Source organism: Urocampus carinirostris, chromosome 4 (genome assembly GCF_059441175.1).
Source record: "Urocampus carinirostris isolate Australia breed hairy pipefish chromosome 4, RoL_Ucar_1.0, whole genome shotgun sequence".
Classification (NCBI taxonomy): Eukaryota; Metazoa; Chordata; class Actinopteri; order Syngnathiformes; family Syngnathidae; genus Urocampus; species Urocampus carinirostris.
In genome coordinates, this window is record NC_142352.1 from 18,695,875 (window position 1) to 18,716,400 (window position 20,526).

Below are 20,526 nucleotides of genomic sequence, written 5' to 3' on the forward strand. Positions count from 1 at the left end.
TTTCTTTTACATTACAGTATTTCTGCCTAAAATGGACTGTGTTCATACAGCCGCAATCCATTCTCCCCATCTCCATATTGCTGCAAGCTGGGGCCAGCACAGTGCCTTTCTTTTGGGTCTCTGTTTTAGATGACTATATTTCCTCACTCATACAGCCGCGATCAATTCTCCCCATCCAAATATTGCTGCAAGCAGGGGCCAGCTGGAGGTACTTTTGTCAAGAGGTGTGCAATTCCGGCCTGCATAAAATAAAATGCACTATAGTGGCCGCAATCCATTAGCCCCTGTTGGCTATTGCTGAGAGTAGGGGCCGGCAGAGCACATTTTCTTTTTACGCTTCTGGTAGCTGAAATGTGTCACCTATCACTCACTCACCTATTGTGGCCCACCTAAAATAAATTGCAGTCTTTTGGCTGCAGTCAAGTATCCCCGATCGATTATTGCTGAGAGCGGAGGCAGAGAGAGCAAACTCTCCCGTAATGTTTTGGGCACAATTTATTATCCCCAGACCATTATTACTGAGAGTGCGGTCCAAGAGAGCACATGTGTGTCCTGTACTGTTTTGGATGCAATCCATTATTTCATGTTAACTATTTCTGGGAAAGCAAATTTGTGTTCTATTGTTTTGGCCATGAGCCATTACCCCCAGTCAACATTTGCTAAAAGCGGGGACTGAAATAACAATGTGGTGTTCGGCGCCGTTTCAGCTGTGAGCTGTTCTACCCAGTCTACTGTTACTGAGAGCAGGGGCTAAGAGGGGAAGTTTGTGTCCTGCCCCTTTTTGCACGGGATCCATTCTCTCCTGTCAACTATTGCTGAGAGAGCCCTGCATGGTTTTAGTTGTGAGCCATTATTCCTAGTTTAATATACAAGCAGGCTGAGAGAGCAAATTCATGTACTGCACTATTTAGACCTCAAAAAACTATCCCCAGTTGACTATTGCTGAGACCGGGGGCCTAGACCCCAAGTATAGTCCTAAAGCTTTGGGTGTGATCTGTTAACCCCAGTCGATTCTTTCCAAGAGAGCACGTGTCATAGTTTGGAGCTCGTTCTTTCTACCTAAAATGAACAGCACCCTTATGTGCCAGCCACAAACCATTATCACCAATTGACTTATTGCTGCGAATGTCGGCCAGTAGAGCACATGTTAAAATGAGAAAACTACTCTCCGGATTTTCGCATAAAGTGAAGGGTACCAGTCCCCAATAACCTTGATAAACGAGGGATTGCTATGTTCCCTTTCCTGCAAACGCTCATTCAAAAAGACAAATTTACATAACCATTTCTCGATGATTTGCCCTTTATCAATAGAATGTCATCTGAATCAGTGTCTGTGATGACAGAAGTTTCCTAATTTATCAATCTGAATTGGCAGCAGTACTTTTACTCAAATGTCAGTGTCATATTTTCCAAGAATCAAATGTCGCTCGGTTCAATTAAATTCCCGTCAATTATTTTCATTAAGGAATTTAATCTCACAGTTTAGTAAACCTGTAAAGACGTTATGTGAGTCGCAGTGTAGGGAGCAGGATTCATATTTGTAGTGAAATTTATTTTTTTTATTTTATTTGTTATTTTTTGGGGTGAAGAAGAAAAATCTCAATTTTTCGGGGGGTTATTTTTCTATTTTGTGTGTTTTGATGTATCTGTCATGAGAAAAAGACATACATCTGTATTTTGGGGAATTGTTCTGTGCTAATATTTATTCATGTTTACATTTATGGAAAGTATAACATGCACAATAGAATAAATGACAAAAAATAAAATAACAGCAATGGAACTGAATCCTTCCTGACTCCTTATTAAATTGAATCATTATTCATTTTACTCGATCCAATTGGATTCCCTTCAATCGTTTGGCACACTGGCAAAAAATAAATCAGCTGTTCTGTGTTTAAACAGCTAACATGTAAAATTGTTTCAATATATTGTTTTAATTTAATCATAAGATAGTTTACTATATGGACAGAAACGAGTTGCATTTTCAATCAAATACAGAAATATTCAAAGATTGTCTTAACTGATTATTTTCTGGACAAATTTGGACTTAAAATTGAAAGTTGAAAACTAAAAAAACACAACGTAATTTGATCATCATTCGAAAGAGTTTTGTATTTTTTTTTTTTTTGCTAGCTAGTTTGGTCTGCAGAAGCTCCTTTGCTCGCAAGTTGGTACTATGTGACCATAGGGAGAAACCTATCAAAGCTGTTATTTTTGATCCCCAACTTGTATTGCTAATTGGCTGCCTTTAGGGAATTCAACTTCTAATTGGGCTGTAGGGATCCAGCAGGCCCCCGTTCTATAGAAGACGTCAAGACAAATGGATCGGAAGACCCCAAACTTGTTCATCGTTACTCGCATCTTACTCTAATCAGAAGAGAGGCACTTAAAGACTGTGCCAACAGCAGAAGCTGTCAGATTGTGTCGTGCTATTTTGATGTTATTGCCCGCATTTATGTCCCGACCCCTTCATTCCAGTTTTTGAATGATTCTGGATTTCCCGAAATTTGCCAGCCGAGAGTTTTTCTGGACTGTGTTTTTTTTGTTGATCATTTTCTCCCCTCTTCCCATGTGCGGGGCGGTTTTGTTACTTAACTTTACCCCCCAATAATTTTTTGTCACTCGTGTGTCTGAAATTGGGTCGGACTCTGAAAAACATATCAGGGGGAGAAAAATAAATACGGTACTTGACACTCGTTAGGGACATCAAGATTTGTTCTGAAAACCTTCAAAACACCAAGCCATTGATGAAAAAATTAATAGTTATAATCATATTTACTGAGTCAAAGCTGTTACTTTTGATTCCCAACTACTATGGCGTCTTCAAGTACCTCCTGAATTATCAGAGGAAACCGTTGTACCTGGCTGCCTAAGGGAATGCAACTTCTAATGAGGGTGTTAGTATCCAGCAGGACAGCGTCTTCTAGAGGGCGTCAACAGGCGAATGAACTGGAGGACCCCACACCTGAACATCATTACCCGCACCTGACTCTAATCAGAGGAGGGGTATTTAGGGACTGTGTCAATAGCAGAAGCTGTCAGATCAATGAGTCCCATTTTGATGTTCCTCAACCTCTCAATAGCAGTCTTTGGTCGACTGGACCTCCTGAACTTTGACAGCACTGGACTGTTTTTTTTTTTTTTTTATTTTGCCCCCTCTCCCATGTGCAGAGCGCTTTTTGTTTATTACCTTTGCCCTCTTATAAACTCTTGTCACCCACCTCGTGTATCTGCGCTTGGGTCCGACTCTGCAAAACGTAATGGAGGGAGAATGATACAGTACTTGACGCTCGTTCGGGACACGTTTTTTTGTTTGATACCCTTCAAATAAATTATCAAGCTTTGAATGAACTAGGGATAAATAAGTGATGAAAATAAAGTTTACCGATCCCCAACTTGTTGTATAGCATCCTCAATAAATCATCAAAAAAGGTTATAACTGGCTGCCTAAAAGGAATTCAATTTCCATTGGCGGTGTTAGGACCCAGCATGCCACCGTCTTCCTACGGGCGTCAACTGGCAGATAAACTGGAGGACACCACATCCGTTCATCAATACCAGCACTTGACTCTCATCAGGAGATGGTATTTAAGGACTATGCCAACAACAAAAGCTGTTGAATCATTGCATGTCACATTTATGTTCCAGCCTATGTGTTTCCTGACATTTTGATAGACTCTGGACTTCCTGAACTTTGCGAGCCGTGAGTGTTTCCTCATGTACCTCCTGAATCATCAGAACAAACCGTTCTCCACTGGCTTCCCCGAGGGGATTCAATTTCAGACAGAGTAGTCAAAGGCACTCAAACATATGCACGCAGGAATGCATTGAATATAAATCTCATCTCAAAGATTATTTCTTTTTAAAAAAATGGATCTTAGCCAATGTATTCATTTGAATCCATTTTAGTTCCATGACTCAAGGCAATATTAATTTACATGAACAAACCTTATAGATTTCTGTACATTTAGATAGGCGTATGCATTCAACATTGGAGATTTCACGCTTTGAACTGCACAAACTATAAGCTGAGAGCAAGAGAGGAGGAGGGATTTCTGCGAGAGGAGTTCTCGCGGGTTGACTGGAAACTTGCTTGCGAGAGCGCAGAGCGTGAGAACGACGTCCAGGGCGAGGATGGAGGGAGGAGAGCAAGACAGAAGAACGTACCGGCATTTCTCCGACATCAAGCTTTCATTTATCCCATAACTCTGCTTCATGCTTCATAGGGATCTTAAAAAGGTAAGAAAATATGTTAACTAGCATTTTTGGGGCGTATGCATTTCTATAAAAAGGCAAGACAAGTGGAAAATGTATATAATGTCAAAATATTGGGCTAATTGCTTAGTGTGAGGCTTTGACTGTTTGAGTTACAAGTGTGGGAATTTATGCAAAAAATATCACAAAATAAGTTCAATTTATACCAAAGAAGGAAGCACATGGCTGAATAAATCCAATTTAAGAAAAAAAGTGATTTGAAATCCCCCCACAAGCATGGTTTAGTATTAAAAATGTCAACAAAATCGAGATTCTTTGCTTCGTGTTGAGGAGAATTTGACTCTTTGAATGAAATACAAGTGAAGGAAAAGATCGAAAATATAAAAACTAAAGTTCAATATCATTAAAGAAAAAACACTGCTGAATTAATACAATCTGATCACTGCATTTACAACCCTGACCCCCCAAAATATTTTTTCTGCATTGAAAATGTCAACAAAATCATGAGTTTTAGCATAATGTTAAGGCTTTGACTCTTTAAATAAGTTATTTGTGTTGAGGAATGTATGCAAAAATATCCATAAAATACGTTTAAGATGAAGTGCACCTAAAAAAGATGATTTTAAAATGTCATCAAAACAAATGTTTTTTTTTGCTAAATGCTGAGGTGGCTTTGAATCTTAGATTAAGTTACGAGCGTGGGAATTCATGCAAAATATCAAAAATATCACTTCAATACAAACAAAAAAAAGAAGCACACAATGGACTGAATACAATCTATGAGAAAACTATTTTAAACCCCTCCAAAACCCTTCTTTTTTGCGTATTGATGTGTATTTACTCGAGTGCTGGCAGGAAGACTTTTCGTTGTTGAGTTGGAATGAAAATTTATTTCAAAAAGCATGGTCATCGAGCTTATGATCAGAGTTTCTTTACAGACCCAGAAAAAAGACAAAAGGGAGGGAAAAAAGATGGGGGGGCTTCAAGGGGAGGTGCAGAGGAGCAGAGATAGAGGCACATCAAAGAGAAAAGACCAAAGACCCCCCTTGGCCCTTGTCGCCGCAAGTCTTTTTGGAGATGTCCAACACCCTCCGGAGGCGTTGTTAAGTGAGGGGCAGTTTCTAGAGTGAATATATGCATATATTTCAATTTAACACAATATTATAAATGTCAACTAAAACAATTGTTAATGTTGAAAAGACATTGACTTTTTGACTTATTTACGAGTGTCAAAGATTAAAACTTGAAATTGTAGTATAAAGAAGAAAAGAACACACTCTGAGTCTGAAATTTATGTTTTTGATAGCCCCTTACAACGGAGGTGCGTGCCTCAAGGAGGAATACACACTCATCCTTTATCAGGAGGCTCATTTATTGGAAAACACAGGAAGGAAACTATACATCTGATTGGTTTATATGAACACTCGAAATGAATGTGATTGGTTTAGACAGGAATCATATATTTAAATGCAGTGTATAATGTTGGCCGGTAGATGGGGCGTGCGAGTATAATATATAAGTTGTAAGGATAGTGAAACTTTATAAACAAAACGCGTCTCTGTAATGTCGCTTTTGAGCAGACTTGGAATGTGGGAGTTGGAGTCAAGGCCATCTTGATTGACCAGCTAGCAGGCCCTAAAGAAAGGAATGAGGAGTAGAGCAAAAAATGGGAAGAATACATGATACCTGGTCATGATATCTGGTTCCGACCCCTCTTCTGATATGACAGCCCCAAGATATTGAAATTTGGTGAGAGGTTGTAGCTTTATGTGGTTGATGGTGATGTAATAAGTATTGGACACAAGAGGAGCTATCTATAAAATGTATTTACCGTAATAGGGAAGATAAAGGGGTAGGAAAAATAAGCATCTGCTTCTGACTGCCCCTTTTCGAACACGTTATGTGACATTATTCTGTTGTTGACTCATTGTTTTTGTCCTGTTTTTATTTTTATGTTCAAAATAAAAGTTTTCATTCATTCATTCATTCATGTTTGTGGTGATACCTTGGGGGTTGTTGGTTGTTGGTACTTTAATTTTTTTCTGTGCTGATTTCCATCCCACCCATGCTTTGTTCAGGCGATTGACCAGATCTCTGAGTTCCTGTCCGTCACCTGCTAATCCGACGATATCATCAGCAAAACGGAGGCTAGTGACGTTGTATCCCCCAATGCTGACTGTACCTTCATGTTGGTCCAGAGCTTTTGGAGAATACAGCCTTGTCTCACACAGGGTGTGGTTTGAAACTATGCCCCGATGAAACCATTGACCAGTATTGCACTGACGGCATTGGCATAGAGCTGTTTCATGGTCTGAACTCGTTTATGGCTCTGTTGTACTTATCCCCAAAAGTACATTAAAAAGAAAAACAATACATATATACATTGTATAAATATACTTCTAACAAGTAAGAATGTATATTTTGCAATGGACTAACAAGGCCCAGCGGCGGCAATGTATGCAAATTATGTGGGGAAAAATAAGGAACAGGGTGAGGAGACCTTCTGGGGTTTGACGTCATGTAATAACACACACACACACGCACGCATGCTACTTTTAGGCTTCTGCAAAGTGTGGATTGAATTTAAATGGATGCAAGTGACGAAGACTGCGTACATTATATTTAACAAGTGTGTGCGCGTGATGTAAGCTGCTGGTCTCACTTTGCCCAATGTTTGGCCAGAGGGCCCACGTCACCCAGTCATCTTCACTGAAGGTAATCGGCCCTTAATGACTTGTTTTCCCGAGACTATTCTCCAAGGCATAGGCTTTTTTTAATTGCTATTTCTTCACTAAATGAAATTAATCATTTTTAGTGTATATACAATAGATATATTCTTAAAAGACATGGAAAACATAGCTTTGTGGGTTATTAAATGACAAAAATGGTATGTAAAATTGGATTATTGGTCTATTATTCCTCGCATAGTTTTTCCAAGTAATGACTAAGTGCACTTTATATGCAAATGAGCTGATTTTAATGGGATCGTATTTCATTGCACTGGAGCGTTTGAGAACTTTATTTACATGACAGTTTATGTTTTGGGGGTTAAAATAGTCTGAAAACACATACTGGCAGAAAATATAGCTCATATTAAATGAAGAACAACCTTCCGAAGCAAAATGACTATCTGGCAAATGGTTGATTATTTTGGTCATTCAAAAATTTTAGTTTTCAAGAATAAAATCCTTAATCAAGAAAATATACAAGTTGTTTCCAGGATTGGGATTATTTGGATGGGATTTTTTATTTTATTTCATACCCCCCCCCCCCCCCCCCCATCTCATCTCATGAGCTGCACCGCTTATCCTGAGTAGGGTCGCGGGGGTGCTGGAGCCCATCCTAGCAATCATCGGGCAGTGGGCAGGGGACACCCTGAACTGGTTGCCAGCCAATCGCAGGGTACACAGGGACAGACAACTCACTACAGGTATTCCGTTACACCCCAAGCCTATTTGCCATACACTGTCAAACACCTTCTAGAAATTCACAAATATGTGATTGAGGTTTGTCTGGTGTTTTGAAACTTCTCGCATAGGATGCCCTGATAAAAACTCTGTTTTCTGGTGCTCGTTCCCTGCTTGAAACCTGCCTGTTCTTTGGCTACTATGTTTTCAGCCTGTGGTTTCAGTCTGTTCAGGAAAACCTTTAGCATAATTTTACTTTCATAGCTAATGAGACTGATTGCTCTGTAGTTGGAAGTTTCCTTTCTTTGATAACATAATTACTAGCGTTTTTGTTGATGCAGATGGCCACTGTCCTGTTTGCAAGACTATTTGCAAAACTTTTTCAAGATGTCTAGGTTACCACCATTTCGTATGAGTTCTGAATGGATGTTGATTCCTGGAGACTTTCGGTTCTTCAGCAAGTTAATTGTTGCCTCTACCTATTCTCGGTGGATAGGGAAGTTGTCACTTTCCCATGGACCAGAATTCTCAAAGACCTCAGGGTCTCCCTGTGTCGGATGATTGTAGAGTTTGGAGTAGTATTCTGTCCAAGGTCCATGATCTCTTCTTCAGTTATTCCCTGCTTCATCCTGAATTCTGATGACTTTTTTCCGGTTTTGCTTATGTAATGTTTTACAATCGAGAAAGCTTTTTTCAAATTGTTGTTGTTGAGGCAATCCGAACATTGGTCTTCGATCCATCTCCCCTCTGCTTCTTTCAAGCTTTTTCATATTTTCTTGTTGGCTGCTCATTCAGAGTAGCTTCTTTCTTTATGCGTTCTCGCCTAGTGTCACACTGTGTAATATTTTATACTTTAAAACATGACAATTTATTGCCAATTTTACGGACAATTTTCTCTTGATAAAGGAAAAAAAAGAAACATTTTCAATGTTAAACAATCTGTGTAAAATAAGCGAAATGTTCTGCCTGGTGGAAACATTTGTCGGGCTGGAGAGGGATGGGCTTTGCCAGGCTGTATTTGCCCAAGACACACTACGGGAAGTGGTGCCCCTACAACCCTAGTGGTTAAGGGACCCGACCAACCACCAATCATTGGTGGAAGACATTTCTTAGAATGAAAAATAAACTACCATATGCTAGAAAAGAGAATTTTTCTTATCTTAAACAAACTGTCTTGTATGAAAAAATAATTATACTTAAGATGAGAAAATCTGCTAATGGGGTAATATTTTGTTGTCGTCTTCTCTGGTGCCACATTTCTAGAACATCCCCGATAATAATAGCGCCCACTGATCATTGACAGCAGCAGTACATGTGGATTGTGCAAAACTTTTTGTTTCTCCAGACAAAAGTTTTGGACTGTACAACGACATTAATATGTTATGAGGTGCGTTTCACAAAGTGAAATAGCCATATTGTGGAGCATAAAAGCCTATAATATTGTGTGGCTAATGTATTCTGTACCACAGATAAAAAATTAAAACAACAAAATATAAGATAAGAAAAATATTCACATAAGGAAAAATCACATTTTTTTTTACCTATGGTGTAACGTGATTTGAGCTGCTACAGTGGAGTTAGCAGGTGGATGCAGAGGGGTAGATTAAAGGATTGTCGATTGACTACACTTCGGTCTTCGAGAGCATCATGTCCTGCCTGCCTGGTTTGGGTGTTTCTTTGCTCTAATACAGACGATTCCAAGCTCCTGCAGCTTGCTAAGCTCTTATTTTGTGACATTTGAGTTAAAGAAGAGAAACCTCCGAAATTATGCAGAGCATGCAGCCCTCGAGGACCGGAGTGCCCAGGTCTGGGCTGCAGCCATGCTACTTGACAAGGGTAGTCCTTTGTGTTTCTTTTTCGTATTTCTTGTTAATTGTAAGCTTTATTTCCATGGTTAGCATCGTATTGCTTCTCACTCCATCATCACTGCAAGCCTTGAATAATCGCAGTACCAAAAATACAGTTTTGTATCACCGACTCGCAAAGTATTCACGAAGCACAACTGAATGAAGATAAATGCATTATGGGAATTAGTTCAGCCTTTTGAATATTAACCTTTTCATGATGCTGTCACACAAACCAATAGGAGACCGGTGCAGTCTTTTGAGGTATTTTGTGACAAATAAATGCGACCTGACTCGAACAGCATTTTATATGACGCTGAACAAAAGCAGACAAGCATCTTAGAGACGGAACTATATATGCACAAACACGGCAAAGCTTTTCGGCATATTAAATAATTTGTTGGTGATGAGGTGCAGTAAGGAAACTGATGTAGAAGAAGGCCAAAAAACATCTTTATTTCACAGCGTAAAGTAAAAACGTCATGAGGTGGGGCCGTCGTATTCCAGGGGTTTCATGTACTCTCTCAATAGTTTAAAAACAACCATTCATGGAATACATTTTAAACTCAGGCTATTTGTAGACTTCTAAATGTCTCAAAGAAGACATTTCTAGGAAAATTTGTCCATCCCACTCTCTCTGCTTCAATTATGTACATGCATTGTAGTGAAACTCCATCCATTTTCCAATTGTTGTTACTAGACCAAACAGTGCTGAAAACTGTGTTCCCGTTTTCCTAACAGGTAAATTTCCAAAGTCGGGATATGGTCTCCTGACTGGCCCCACAAGACTAAAACCTCAAGCGAAGACCTGAACATTTTAGGCCATGACCGCTTTGTGGAACGAAACGGACGCGGTTGGGAATCCCGCCGCTCTCCTGCCAACCGAAGACTCTCTCTTCAATCTGACCCGAGCAGGACTAGTATCAGACCAGCCGCTAGCTCCCCTCTGCACCATTTGCTGCTGCGGCTTTCTCAATCGTGCCATCGCAGTGGCCTTCATGGTCATTCTGACGTTCGCCATTGTGCTGGGAAATGTTGTTACGCTGACCGTGTTTGTGCAGACCAGACAGTCCAGGACACCACAAGGCTACTTAAAAGGTAACAGCCTTTAATATCTGATTTTAAGAACTGATTTATCATAATCATGGCTAGGGACAGCAGTTTAAACCAAAAATGTAGACACAATATCTATTAACTATCTTAAAGGTTGTAAATTCAGAATATACAATATTCCTTCACCATACCGTGGTTCGACTTTTGTGTCCTCGGTGCAGTGTTAATTCTTTTTCAATATGTACTGCGCATTTTTAAATAAGCCATGGAATTATAGCACCATTTAAACAGCATTGTACTCTTAAACCATAGCAGCAAATGGCCTTCTGTTTCCTGAACACTTATTGTAACAATCCAAATAAATTGTTTTCATGACTGGTTAAAGAACAAATTACCTCGAATACATGCCGCTTGGGAGCAATCCGATTAGTGGGGAAGAGCGAGCCACATCGTGATAAAAATAAAGTAAAAAAAATAAATTACATATGGATGGAAACAAATGTGGCATCCACTATAAAAGGATTGTGAAATTTTCGCTGTGGGGGATATAAAAAAAATGGAAAAGTCTCATAGGAATCAATACACACGAGTATCATTGCAGGTGGGGTCGAGTCATTCTTTGCAGCATAAATATATACTGGATGAGGAAAACTGCATGCGGGGCAATGCACAGAAGTAAAGTGACTGTGTTACGATATATTTCATGTTTCTATTTTGAGGATATTCACTTACTACGGGTTTTTATGGAACGGATAAACCACAAAAAGAGGGAATACTGTACACAAGTTAACTGAACTATTATTGCTAACACTACTGAACAAAAGAAAGACAGTTTTTGCTACAAAAAAGGGAGAATATCATAATTTAAGAGACAAAAGTGTCCATAGAAACTGAATTGAGAGCGAGCAATTTTGTCTTCAGCGTGTCTCCAATATCGGAAGTCAAATGGCACCCAAAGCAAATCAAAATAGGCTGAATATTACTGGTGCTGCAACTAATTCACAATACTGTGGTCCACTGAGTAAATTGTCCCAGTAAGGTCCAAGAAAACAGGAAGCTAGTCTACACAACTAAAATGTTCCTTGTCCAAAAGATTCTAACGATAGTGCGTCTGTTGTTGACAGTGTCTCTGGCTATAGCCGACATGATGGTGGGCGTCCTGGTGGTCCCATTCTCCGTTTACACTGAAGTCTCCCTGATGGTGACCTACACGCCTCCTGTTTGGTACCAAGGGGGTTCCGCCTCCCCGCTCTCCTCTGTAGGTGGACCGAGGAGCCCCTGGCAGCCCTGCATGCTGATCGGACCAGTGTTTGCCGGGTGTACGTTCGTCTCCATCAGCACCATCTTCCTCATGACAGTAGAGCGAAGCGTGGCCATCCTTTGGCCGTTGCACAAGGACGCCTTGGTGACACGGCGGCGGACTCTTCTCCTCATCCTGCTTTCATGGGCAGGAAGCTTTCTCCTGGCACTCACTCCCCTCCTGTTCAGCAGTAATTTTACTTTAGAGTACAATGAGTGTAGCCGCATGTGCAACTATGCCCCGTTGTTGCTGGGTAATCGGCTGCCGCACGATGCCAACATCCTGCTGTTATTCCCGGTATTTGACTTCACGCTTCTCGGTGGAACCTTGGTTGTTAATATTGTGTCTTTCACAAGCATCAGGCAGTACTCCAGGAGACGCAAACTCCTCTCAGAGGGGAGTCTGACCGATGGAGGAGGTGGAGGGTCATGCCCCCACAGACCCTCTTTTTCAGACATTAAAGCGGCTAAGACGATTAGCATCTTGACTTTTGCTTTTACAGCGTCCTTCTCTCCCATCGCAGTATTTGTTCTTGGGAACGTTGTGGGATACACCTGGTGCAACTTCTCCTTTGTTGCCTTCTGGATTCTAACAGCAAACAGCTGCTGTAATGTAATCATCTACAGCGTCAGGGACCATCGTTTTCGGAAGGGGGTAACCTTACTCTTCCAACGAGATTGCTGTCCCCCACAGGAAGAGAAAACCTGAGGGATGTATCCACGACGGTTGCTTTGTGTTGAATCCTTGAGCCTTGGTGATGGGGAAGGGATTGACCCAACGTGCTGTTAACAAGTACGGCATTTTTACTCTTTTTCTGGTTTTGGTGAGCTTCATTGGGAGGCCATTAATGTTGTTCTCCAGTCTTAAACTAGATGTTCCTCTCTATTTGCAGTCTTTGTACTATTTCATTTATCGACTTTGACGTAGTCATGGAAAATAACACAAGATGTAGCTAGCAACTTTAAGTATCAGCAAGTTGTTTTCCACGGCCACTGTTAAGTCTTTTTTCTGACCGCTTTTGTGCTCACACCTCAGGGACAGAACACAACACAGATACCTGAAGAGTTACTGCATGTTTTTTATCGAGCTGAGAAAAGGATGTTTTTTATACTGCATGTTAATTAATAGCCCTGAATCTTTGACATCAAGAAAATTTACAAAAGGCAGCAAATTGCAACATGATCTCCAGATATAATGGACCCTGGGATATGACATTTATCAGTTCTGAAGTGGCAAAATTAAATTCCCATTCCCCTTTTAGAATCACTGCAAGCCTTGGACTCAAACCAAATAAATACACTAAATAATTAAAGTAACACTAAGTCTTAACATACCACACGAGATTCTGAACCAAATGAAGAGAATAAATATTTTGGGAGGTAGTTGGCCAATAGCATATCAGCATTTATGTGATGATGATTGGTGTTGGGCACGTTCCTCTAAAAAGGTAATTAGTTATAGTTACAACTTCTACAAAAAGTACCTGAGTTACTCTAAGGTAAAAGTAACTAGTAACCAGGAAAAGTTATTTCTGTTACTTTCAAAATAGGTTGTATGTCAAAGAATTTGAAATGTTCCGAGCAGAATTAAAGTCAGTTGAATAGAGATGAAAAGACTGGTTATTGAACCTTGTCATATTTACTCCATTTTACCAGCAACAGATTTATCCTGCACTTCAAATGAAACAGTAAGAAATAAACAAAATAATAAAATAACAATCTGAAGTGAACAATACAAAGTGTGTTTAATAAATTAAATCTAACTCGAATGGTTTATTGCAGAAATAGAAATTACGACACTTTTTAGAGAAGCTTGGCTCAATAAAAATAATTTTGACTCTTGAATGGCTCTTCAGGTTGTTTAATCCATTTTATTATTTATTATTATGTATGAATTAAAAAGGCAAAAAATAAAGCCAGATAAACACTTACGTAAACAATGAAAAACACAGGAAACTTAATTTTAAACATTTATAAATCAGCACAGAATACCTGAAAAAAATGCATTTTGACCAATAACAAGAGCAAAATAGCATGTCAAAGGGAGCCGGCTCCCACTCCAAAGAGAAGGCTCATAGAACCGAATCGTTCACTAACGACACGAGTCGGTTACAGCATTTACCAACTTGCCTTTTCTTTCGGCGCTTTGGTAAGTATTGTATTGGCTATCTAAATTTATGATAGTTGCTATATTGACTGGTGACATGATCCTGAAAGACGTTACGTAATGAACTCAGAGAAAAGCAAAAAAACACATCTCTGAAAAGAGCGTCAGTTGTGCGGGGACAGGCCACCGTTGGCGTTCTGCAACCAAAGTAACGCACCGCTTTTGACCGTCAGTAAATATAACGACATTGTTACGGTGGAAAAGTAACTAGATTACCCCGTTACGGAAAAAGGAATGCCGCTACGTAACGCCATTATTCCCAACACTGGACGCAATGCAAAACAATAGCAGACAAGCATTTCGTATTATATCGACCAATAGCAGACACTTAGAGACACAATCCTACATATACACAAATGCTGCAAAGTTTGAATTTTACAAAATTTGAGAAATTCTAAACAATTCGTTTTCATATAGTGGGGAAAATGCCGTTAAGTGGAGCCGGAAAACATCTTATTCAGAGACCAGAAACAGAGACAGGACCCACTTGCGTTCGTTTTTCGCAGCTTTATTTAAAAGGAGGAAAAGGCTTGCACCCACAATCCGGTGATCGTCGGTCACGGGTAGCAGATCGCTCGGAACGCGGAAATGGCATTTCCGTGGCGAGCGAAAGCAGTGTCGAGAGCGGGGGAAGAACAGGTCGATGGCGGGGACGGTGGAGCAAAACGTAATCGAGTTCAGAAAAGGGGTCGGAGCCGGGAATCAGGACAGGATAGAGTCAGGGTCGAAAGGGCTTGCCTAGCGTGGGCTGAGGTTCGCAGACGGACAGACAACGGGTGAGAGGAAGATGGGGGTCTAAAAAGAGATAAACAGCCTATCAGCGTCTGAGGCAGTTGGCGCCAAAGGAGCAGACTCAGTTGCCTCGCATCAGCAATCATGACATATTCTCCCAAAAATGTTTTTAAGGTAGTGAGTGTTCTTTTCTCTCATGTAGGATTTAGATCAGGGGATCGTGTAAGAATAGTCTTTAATAGTCTGTGGTCCGTGCAGTCCTTTGAGACTTCTTGTGATAAAGGGCTATACAAATAAATATGACCTAAAGTAAAAATGTCAAACTGGGGTCACAGTATCTTAGAGGTCTCCTGTACTATTTCCAATGTTTTTAAACAACCATAGATGGTAAGTATTTTGAACACTTTTTCGAGACTTCTAAAAGGTCGCAAAGGCTGACATTTCGATAATGTATAGATTTCATTAAAAGCTTGTTTTAGAAGCAAAATTACACAAAGAAAATGACGCCCCGAAGAAATGTAGAGGGACTGAAAGGCTCCGACTGCAATCAGCATAAAAGCAGTCTTTAGAGCAATTACCTCGAAATGGGTTGTTTCGAGTAATTTTCAACCTACTGTCAAGTATCAATGTAGAAAATTGTTTTCATAAAATCCTAGCATGTAACATATGTAACTATAATGCATGTACGACAGTTTGCAAAGAGAAGATAAACATTGTGATAAATTGTGCTGAAAAAAGTTGTAATGGAAAAAAATAATTTATTTTAAACATCTCATGTTTTTTGTGCAACGATACAATTTGGAGTGTTTCCCCCCTTACAATAAATATTTTTTTAAGTTGCCCGCGTTGATTCCAGGGTACTTGAAACACTTGCCGGTATACTAAAGAAGCTCACAATATAGTTTGTAAAATCCGCTATTTTTCCCAATGAAAAATGGATTATGTCCTTGGCATATGCCTCGAAGCCCTTGAAACAGGATTCGCACCTCATCAGCATTTCAAGCTGCCTCCAACCATTTCTAAATGGCTTATACTGTATAAGCCTACAGTTAAGAAATGTCATATTGAACAATGTAAAGAATGAGTGGGAGTTTTATTGATGGTTGCCAGCCGAGAAAAACCGTGGCAACTTGTATTATGCTAAAATTAATGACATCTTGTGTACGATTTTACAGTTGGCAACTTGACTTTAGATTTTAAAATACATTAAACTGCATCCTGCAACTTTTGAATGTATTTACATTTGTATTGCTGGTTAGTTTATACGTACTTAGCAGGAACTAGTAATGTCCAGATTGGAAATCAGGACCTGATTATTTGGTTGCTGATTTGTTCTGTATCGGACATCCTGATGAAAACCATAATACTATGCATTTATATTTTTCACCCCAAACTATTTTATTGGGCAGGTTCAATAAAGAGTTGCCAAAAAGACAATACAATGTATTTTTATTAATCACTAAAATTTATTTACATTTTTTTTGCTGGTATCTTGAAATAAGTACATATGCATCAAATCAGGATTTGGTATCCGTTAAAAAAATCTAAATGAATAAATGACCCAAATGCTGGTCCAAGGGGTCTCATTTGGGACTTCCATAGCAAGGAACCTTGCTATACTATTCTGCTCACTTTTCACAGACTCGCCAACTCACAGATTTGCTCTCCCATTCTGGTTTAATAGTATTTCCGCTTCTTCTCCCTGTCCATCAACTTTGCAGTGTACTATGTACACGTACGTAAAACAGCTTGCCCAAAACATGGGCAAATGGGGATTGTTATTTGGTTTCAATGTAAGGTATTTTAATGAGTAATTGCAAGAATATTAAGGTTTCTACCTCATATCACACCCAACACAAGTTGTTTTTGGAACCTAACACCTGAGATAAAATAGGGTTTTCTGTAACTAATCTGCTTTTGAGATTGATTTTAGAGAAAACTAATAATGTTAATTGGGCCAAAAATTAAACACGGTCTTGTTTGATTTTTGTCTGACTGCTAGTGTTTTAATATGCTTGCAATCAAAGCTTCATGAGAAAAAGTTATAACCTATTGGGGGGAGGTTATGGTAGTGTATACTGTATGCCGGAACAGTCTTGTTGATGATTTGAATTTTATCAATATAAACAGCATCTTTAAACAACAAAAAAACTGTTTTATGGGAGGTATGTGCACATTGTTTTTGAACTGTATTCCGACTCAGATTCATTCATTGGGATTATTTTTTGACATTTTTTCCTGCACAAGTTAATGAATGCAGAAACACCTCAAACTAAGGAGCAATTTATAGCTTTAGGTATGCTAAATTTCATATTGCTAACCAAAGGAGGAGCTGGTATGTTGAATTACTGTACATAGGGGTGATGTCATGCAACTTGTGAAAAGAAGTGAAGGAAGGTACACAGTGACCTAACAATTGAAGCCTGACTAATATGTGATAAAAAAAAGGGTGTCAAAGTCGAGGTCCAATGGGATAGAATGACAATGGTAGTCTTTTATGAACTTTAGTTTTATTGCCTTTGTTCGGTCAATCCAAGCCTAACAAGGGTTTAGTATTTCTCTCAAAAGTGCACTTTTCACATATGTACACTACCAATATGCAGTCAAAGAAAAGCTTGGTGGATGACCAGGAATGAGAGGTCGACGCCGGAGCAAGGTTACGTATTACTGTCTGCTGTGTGTCCTTTCAAGCCCTCTCATTGCATCGCACTGATGCATTTTTAATTGTCTCTCCAAGCACTTAAGGCAAGAGACGTGTGTCACAACCAATAAAGTGCACTGACCACCTGTGGCTGGGCTCCGTTTTTGGCTCCAGTGAGAGCAAAGGCAGAGATGGCTGCAGGGCGTTTGCGATGGTCTCAGGACGGAGAGGGCAATGGGTTTTTTTCTGGTTTCCTGGCCTCCGTTTACCATTTTGTGTTCCTTGTAATCATGTTGTGGTTTGTTTGATATTTTATTTTCTGTTATTCAGGTTTAATTGTGTAAATTAATGTATATTTATTTTAAATATCGATTTTTATTTTCACTTGTACATGTTCTTAAAAGTTTTTATTGGCTTGTGTGTGTTTTTTCAACGTTGCAGTTCCAAGTGTTTGTTATTTATGTTTTATTTTTTTTTACATTTATGTTGTTCTTTGCTATTAAACACATGAATGACCAAATGAAGTACCGTATTTTCCGCACTATAGGGCGCACCGGGTTATAGGGCGCACCCCCCAAAAAATAGTTTTTGGTCCTATATAGATAAGACGCACCGGATTATAAGGCGCTACAATGGGAACATCGACAAAACAGTCAGATGATTCAGTCAAACTGATTACCCCCTTAACATTCCCAAAGCTTGCAAAGAAGCAAATACGTGTCGTAGACACGTGCGGATGCGGTGTCCATACGATGTCACTTAAATGCGTCATTTCAAATATCATTCGGAAGGTTAAAGTCTTGGAATTCAAGAAATGGCAACCATTCCTTAGTTTCTATTTTCTTTTTCGCTCGCAACTTTACTGTGCATATGACAATAAACACTTGGAATTGAGTTTAATTCACTCAACTCATCACAGCAACATCAAGATCGTTCCAAAACAAGATACCGGGAAAATATAAAGAATAAATAATATCACCTAAGTTCTCACGTTCAATAAATGATACGCAATCATGGTCTTCTTACAACCGTGAGTGTAGTAAATCCAGGAGAGTAAAATATCTACAGATACAGACTAATGAAACATGTTTCTTTATGGCGTTGTTTAGCAAGCTTGCTATTCAGTCATCTTTTTCGGCCAATTGCAGGGTTTGTTTTGGCCCTCTAGCCTATCCGAGGCTCCGAATAACTTCAGCCAATAACGATCGATTTAACTGATGATTGACACATTTTTTTCGGCCAATTGCAGGGTTTGTTTCAGCCCTCTAGCCTATCCGAGGCTCCGAATAACTTTATCCAATAGCGATCGATTCAAATGATGATTGACACATTGGTTAGCCAATGAAACGCCGGTATATAAATCCCAGCATACACCGCGGACTACTCCAAGTTCGGGGGAAAATCGAGTTGGTGGCTGTTGCGTAAGTTGCAAAACCTTGCGATTTAATATTGAGCCATATATAAGGCGCACTGTATTATAAGGCGCATGGTCAGCTTTTGAAAAAAATTAAGACTTTTAGGTGCGCCTTATAGTGCGGAAAATACGGGATCTTGAATTCAGGACTACAAGCCACTACATTTTTTCTACAGTGCAGCTAACAATACAATGCGGCTTTTTTTCCCCACAAAGCAGCTGGTCAGACGGCTGTCGGCAGTGACTTCAGACCTGTCAGGTCGCCTTGGCCGACGGCTAGGAGCTGGCTTAGAACTGGTGCGGGCCAGGGGAATCAGACTATTTAAGGCATGCGGCGGGTGACGAAACAATTTAATTTCTGCCAAGTGCTCTAAATTTCAAAGTGAAGAAATTCAAGGAAGTGCGGGTAAACGGGGGTAGAAACTAGGATTCCCCTCGGTAGACAAATGCCTTGTTAGCCCATTCGTGACGCGCATGGATGGATGAACAAGATTCTGAAAGTCCCTATTGAGTAGGATTGCAATCTTGCAGAATCAGCAGATAACTGTCTAGTACAGAAAAGTAACATTGTGCTGCAATTAAGACAATCGTCTGCTGATTCAGTTCACCGCTGTCACTCTCCATCAACTAGCACAGCAGTCAATATGAATTAAATAGGCATTAACATATACACAGGGAGGGCAACAAAAACATTCTTAAAACAAAACTAATTGTTCTGTACTGACAAATTCAGAAAACCGTACAATCACAGCAGCCTGCATACTTGCAGTGCCATGTGACTGATCTTAAGCTCTCCCATCCCTTGTGCAAAGTGATAGAGGAGACTAAGTATTGATAATACGATACAAAAAAAAAGAAAACTCCTACATGCTGACACCAGTTACTTTGTGTTTGAGAATAACCTAATTATGTATTTTATTTTTAAGTGTAATTTTTGTGTAATGAAAGAGGTGTTGTAAAAGGATAGGGGGATGTTTAGATGCGTTCTAAGGGATGGGCAGGGCAACCGAATGATGCGGCAGGGGTAAACCAGTGAAAGCTGTCGGGCCCTGCTGTTGAACAGAAGAGTGTTTTGTGTCACCTTGACCCGAGTGACATGGCCGCTTTCTTGTGTCCCGTTTCATCTGGAGGGACGAAAGTATGACCAACTTGGGTGCCGAGGTGTTTCACTTGTTTGGGTGTTCGGGCATTTGGGTTGGCCATGTTCCAAAATGTGTTGTGTGTGTCTTTTGCTACTTTTTCCTTTTTTATTTTCTTTATTTTTGTATGTGTTTGTCTTGCTGTCGGTCACCCCTGTCGAGGGATATGACCAAGGTAGATAGATACTTTCAAAGATTTTCTATTTTTGTAACTTTTTGTCCTCCATTGTTTTGCACTTCAAAGTTACGATAGGTATCCAGAATTTTTGCATTGGGGATGTAGTCAACATGATTGGTATTGAATAGTATTGTATATAAAACTTTGAGATATACACATACTGAGAAAATATGTTTGGAGGCCATGAAATGATTTTGCACCAATTAATATTGAGGCTGTGTAAACATCGAGCCTTATTTGATGTGTCACAACTCCTTTGTGATGGGCCAACAGAAGCTCTCCTGGGGTTTGTGATCCAACTCCATTTGTTCAGCAAAGGTTAAGCACACCTCACTGAGATGTCAACTAGATTATTCATCTAGAATCAGCAGCCGGCCCGAGTGATGCCACCTGTCCACTCGTCCAGCATCCCAGCATCAGCACGGTCTAATGCGTGC

General features: G+C 39.8%; 1 protein-coding gene across 1 annotated transcript; it reads left to right on the forward strand.

Moving 5' to 3' along the window:
* Window positions 1–3,684: 3,684 nt before the first annotated feature.
* Window positions 3,685–13,625, forward strand: LOC148367039 (adenosine receptor A1). Its single transcript, XM_088333837.1, has 3 exons — window positions 3,685–4,239; window positions 10,208–10,564; window positions 11,644–13,625. The coding sequence occupies exons 2-3, from the start codon at window positions 10,291–10,293 to the stop codon at window positions 12,525–12,527; spliced, it is 1,158 nt and encodes a 385-aa protein (XP_088189963.1). The 5' UTR covers window positions 3,685–4,239; window positions 10,208–10,290; the 3' UTR covers window positions 12,528–13,625.
* The last annotated feature ends 6,901 nt before the right edge of the window (window positions 13,626–20,526 follow it).

What these genes read in the sequence shown, in the direction of transcription:
- LOC148367039 (XM_088333837.1), top strand. Translation starts at nt 10,291, where the DNA reads ATGACCGCTTTGTGGAACGAAACGGACGCGGTTGGGAATCCCGCCGCT. An exon ending in ACCACAAGGCTACTTAAAAG is followed by an intron (nt 10,565 to 11,643) that starts GTAACAGCCTTT and finishes TGTTGTTGACAG; the next exon opens with TGTCTCTGGCTATAGCCGAC.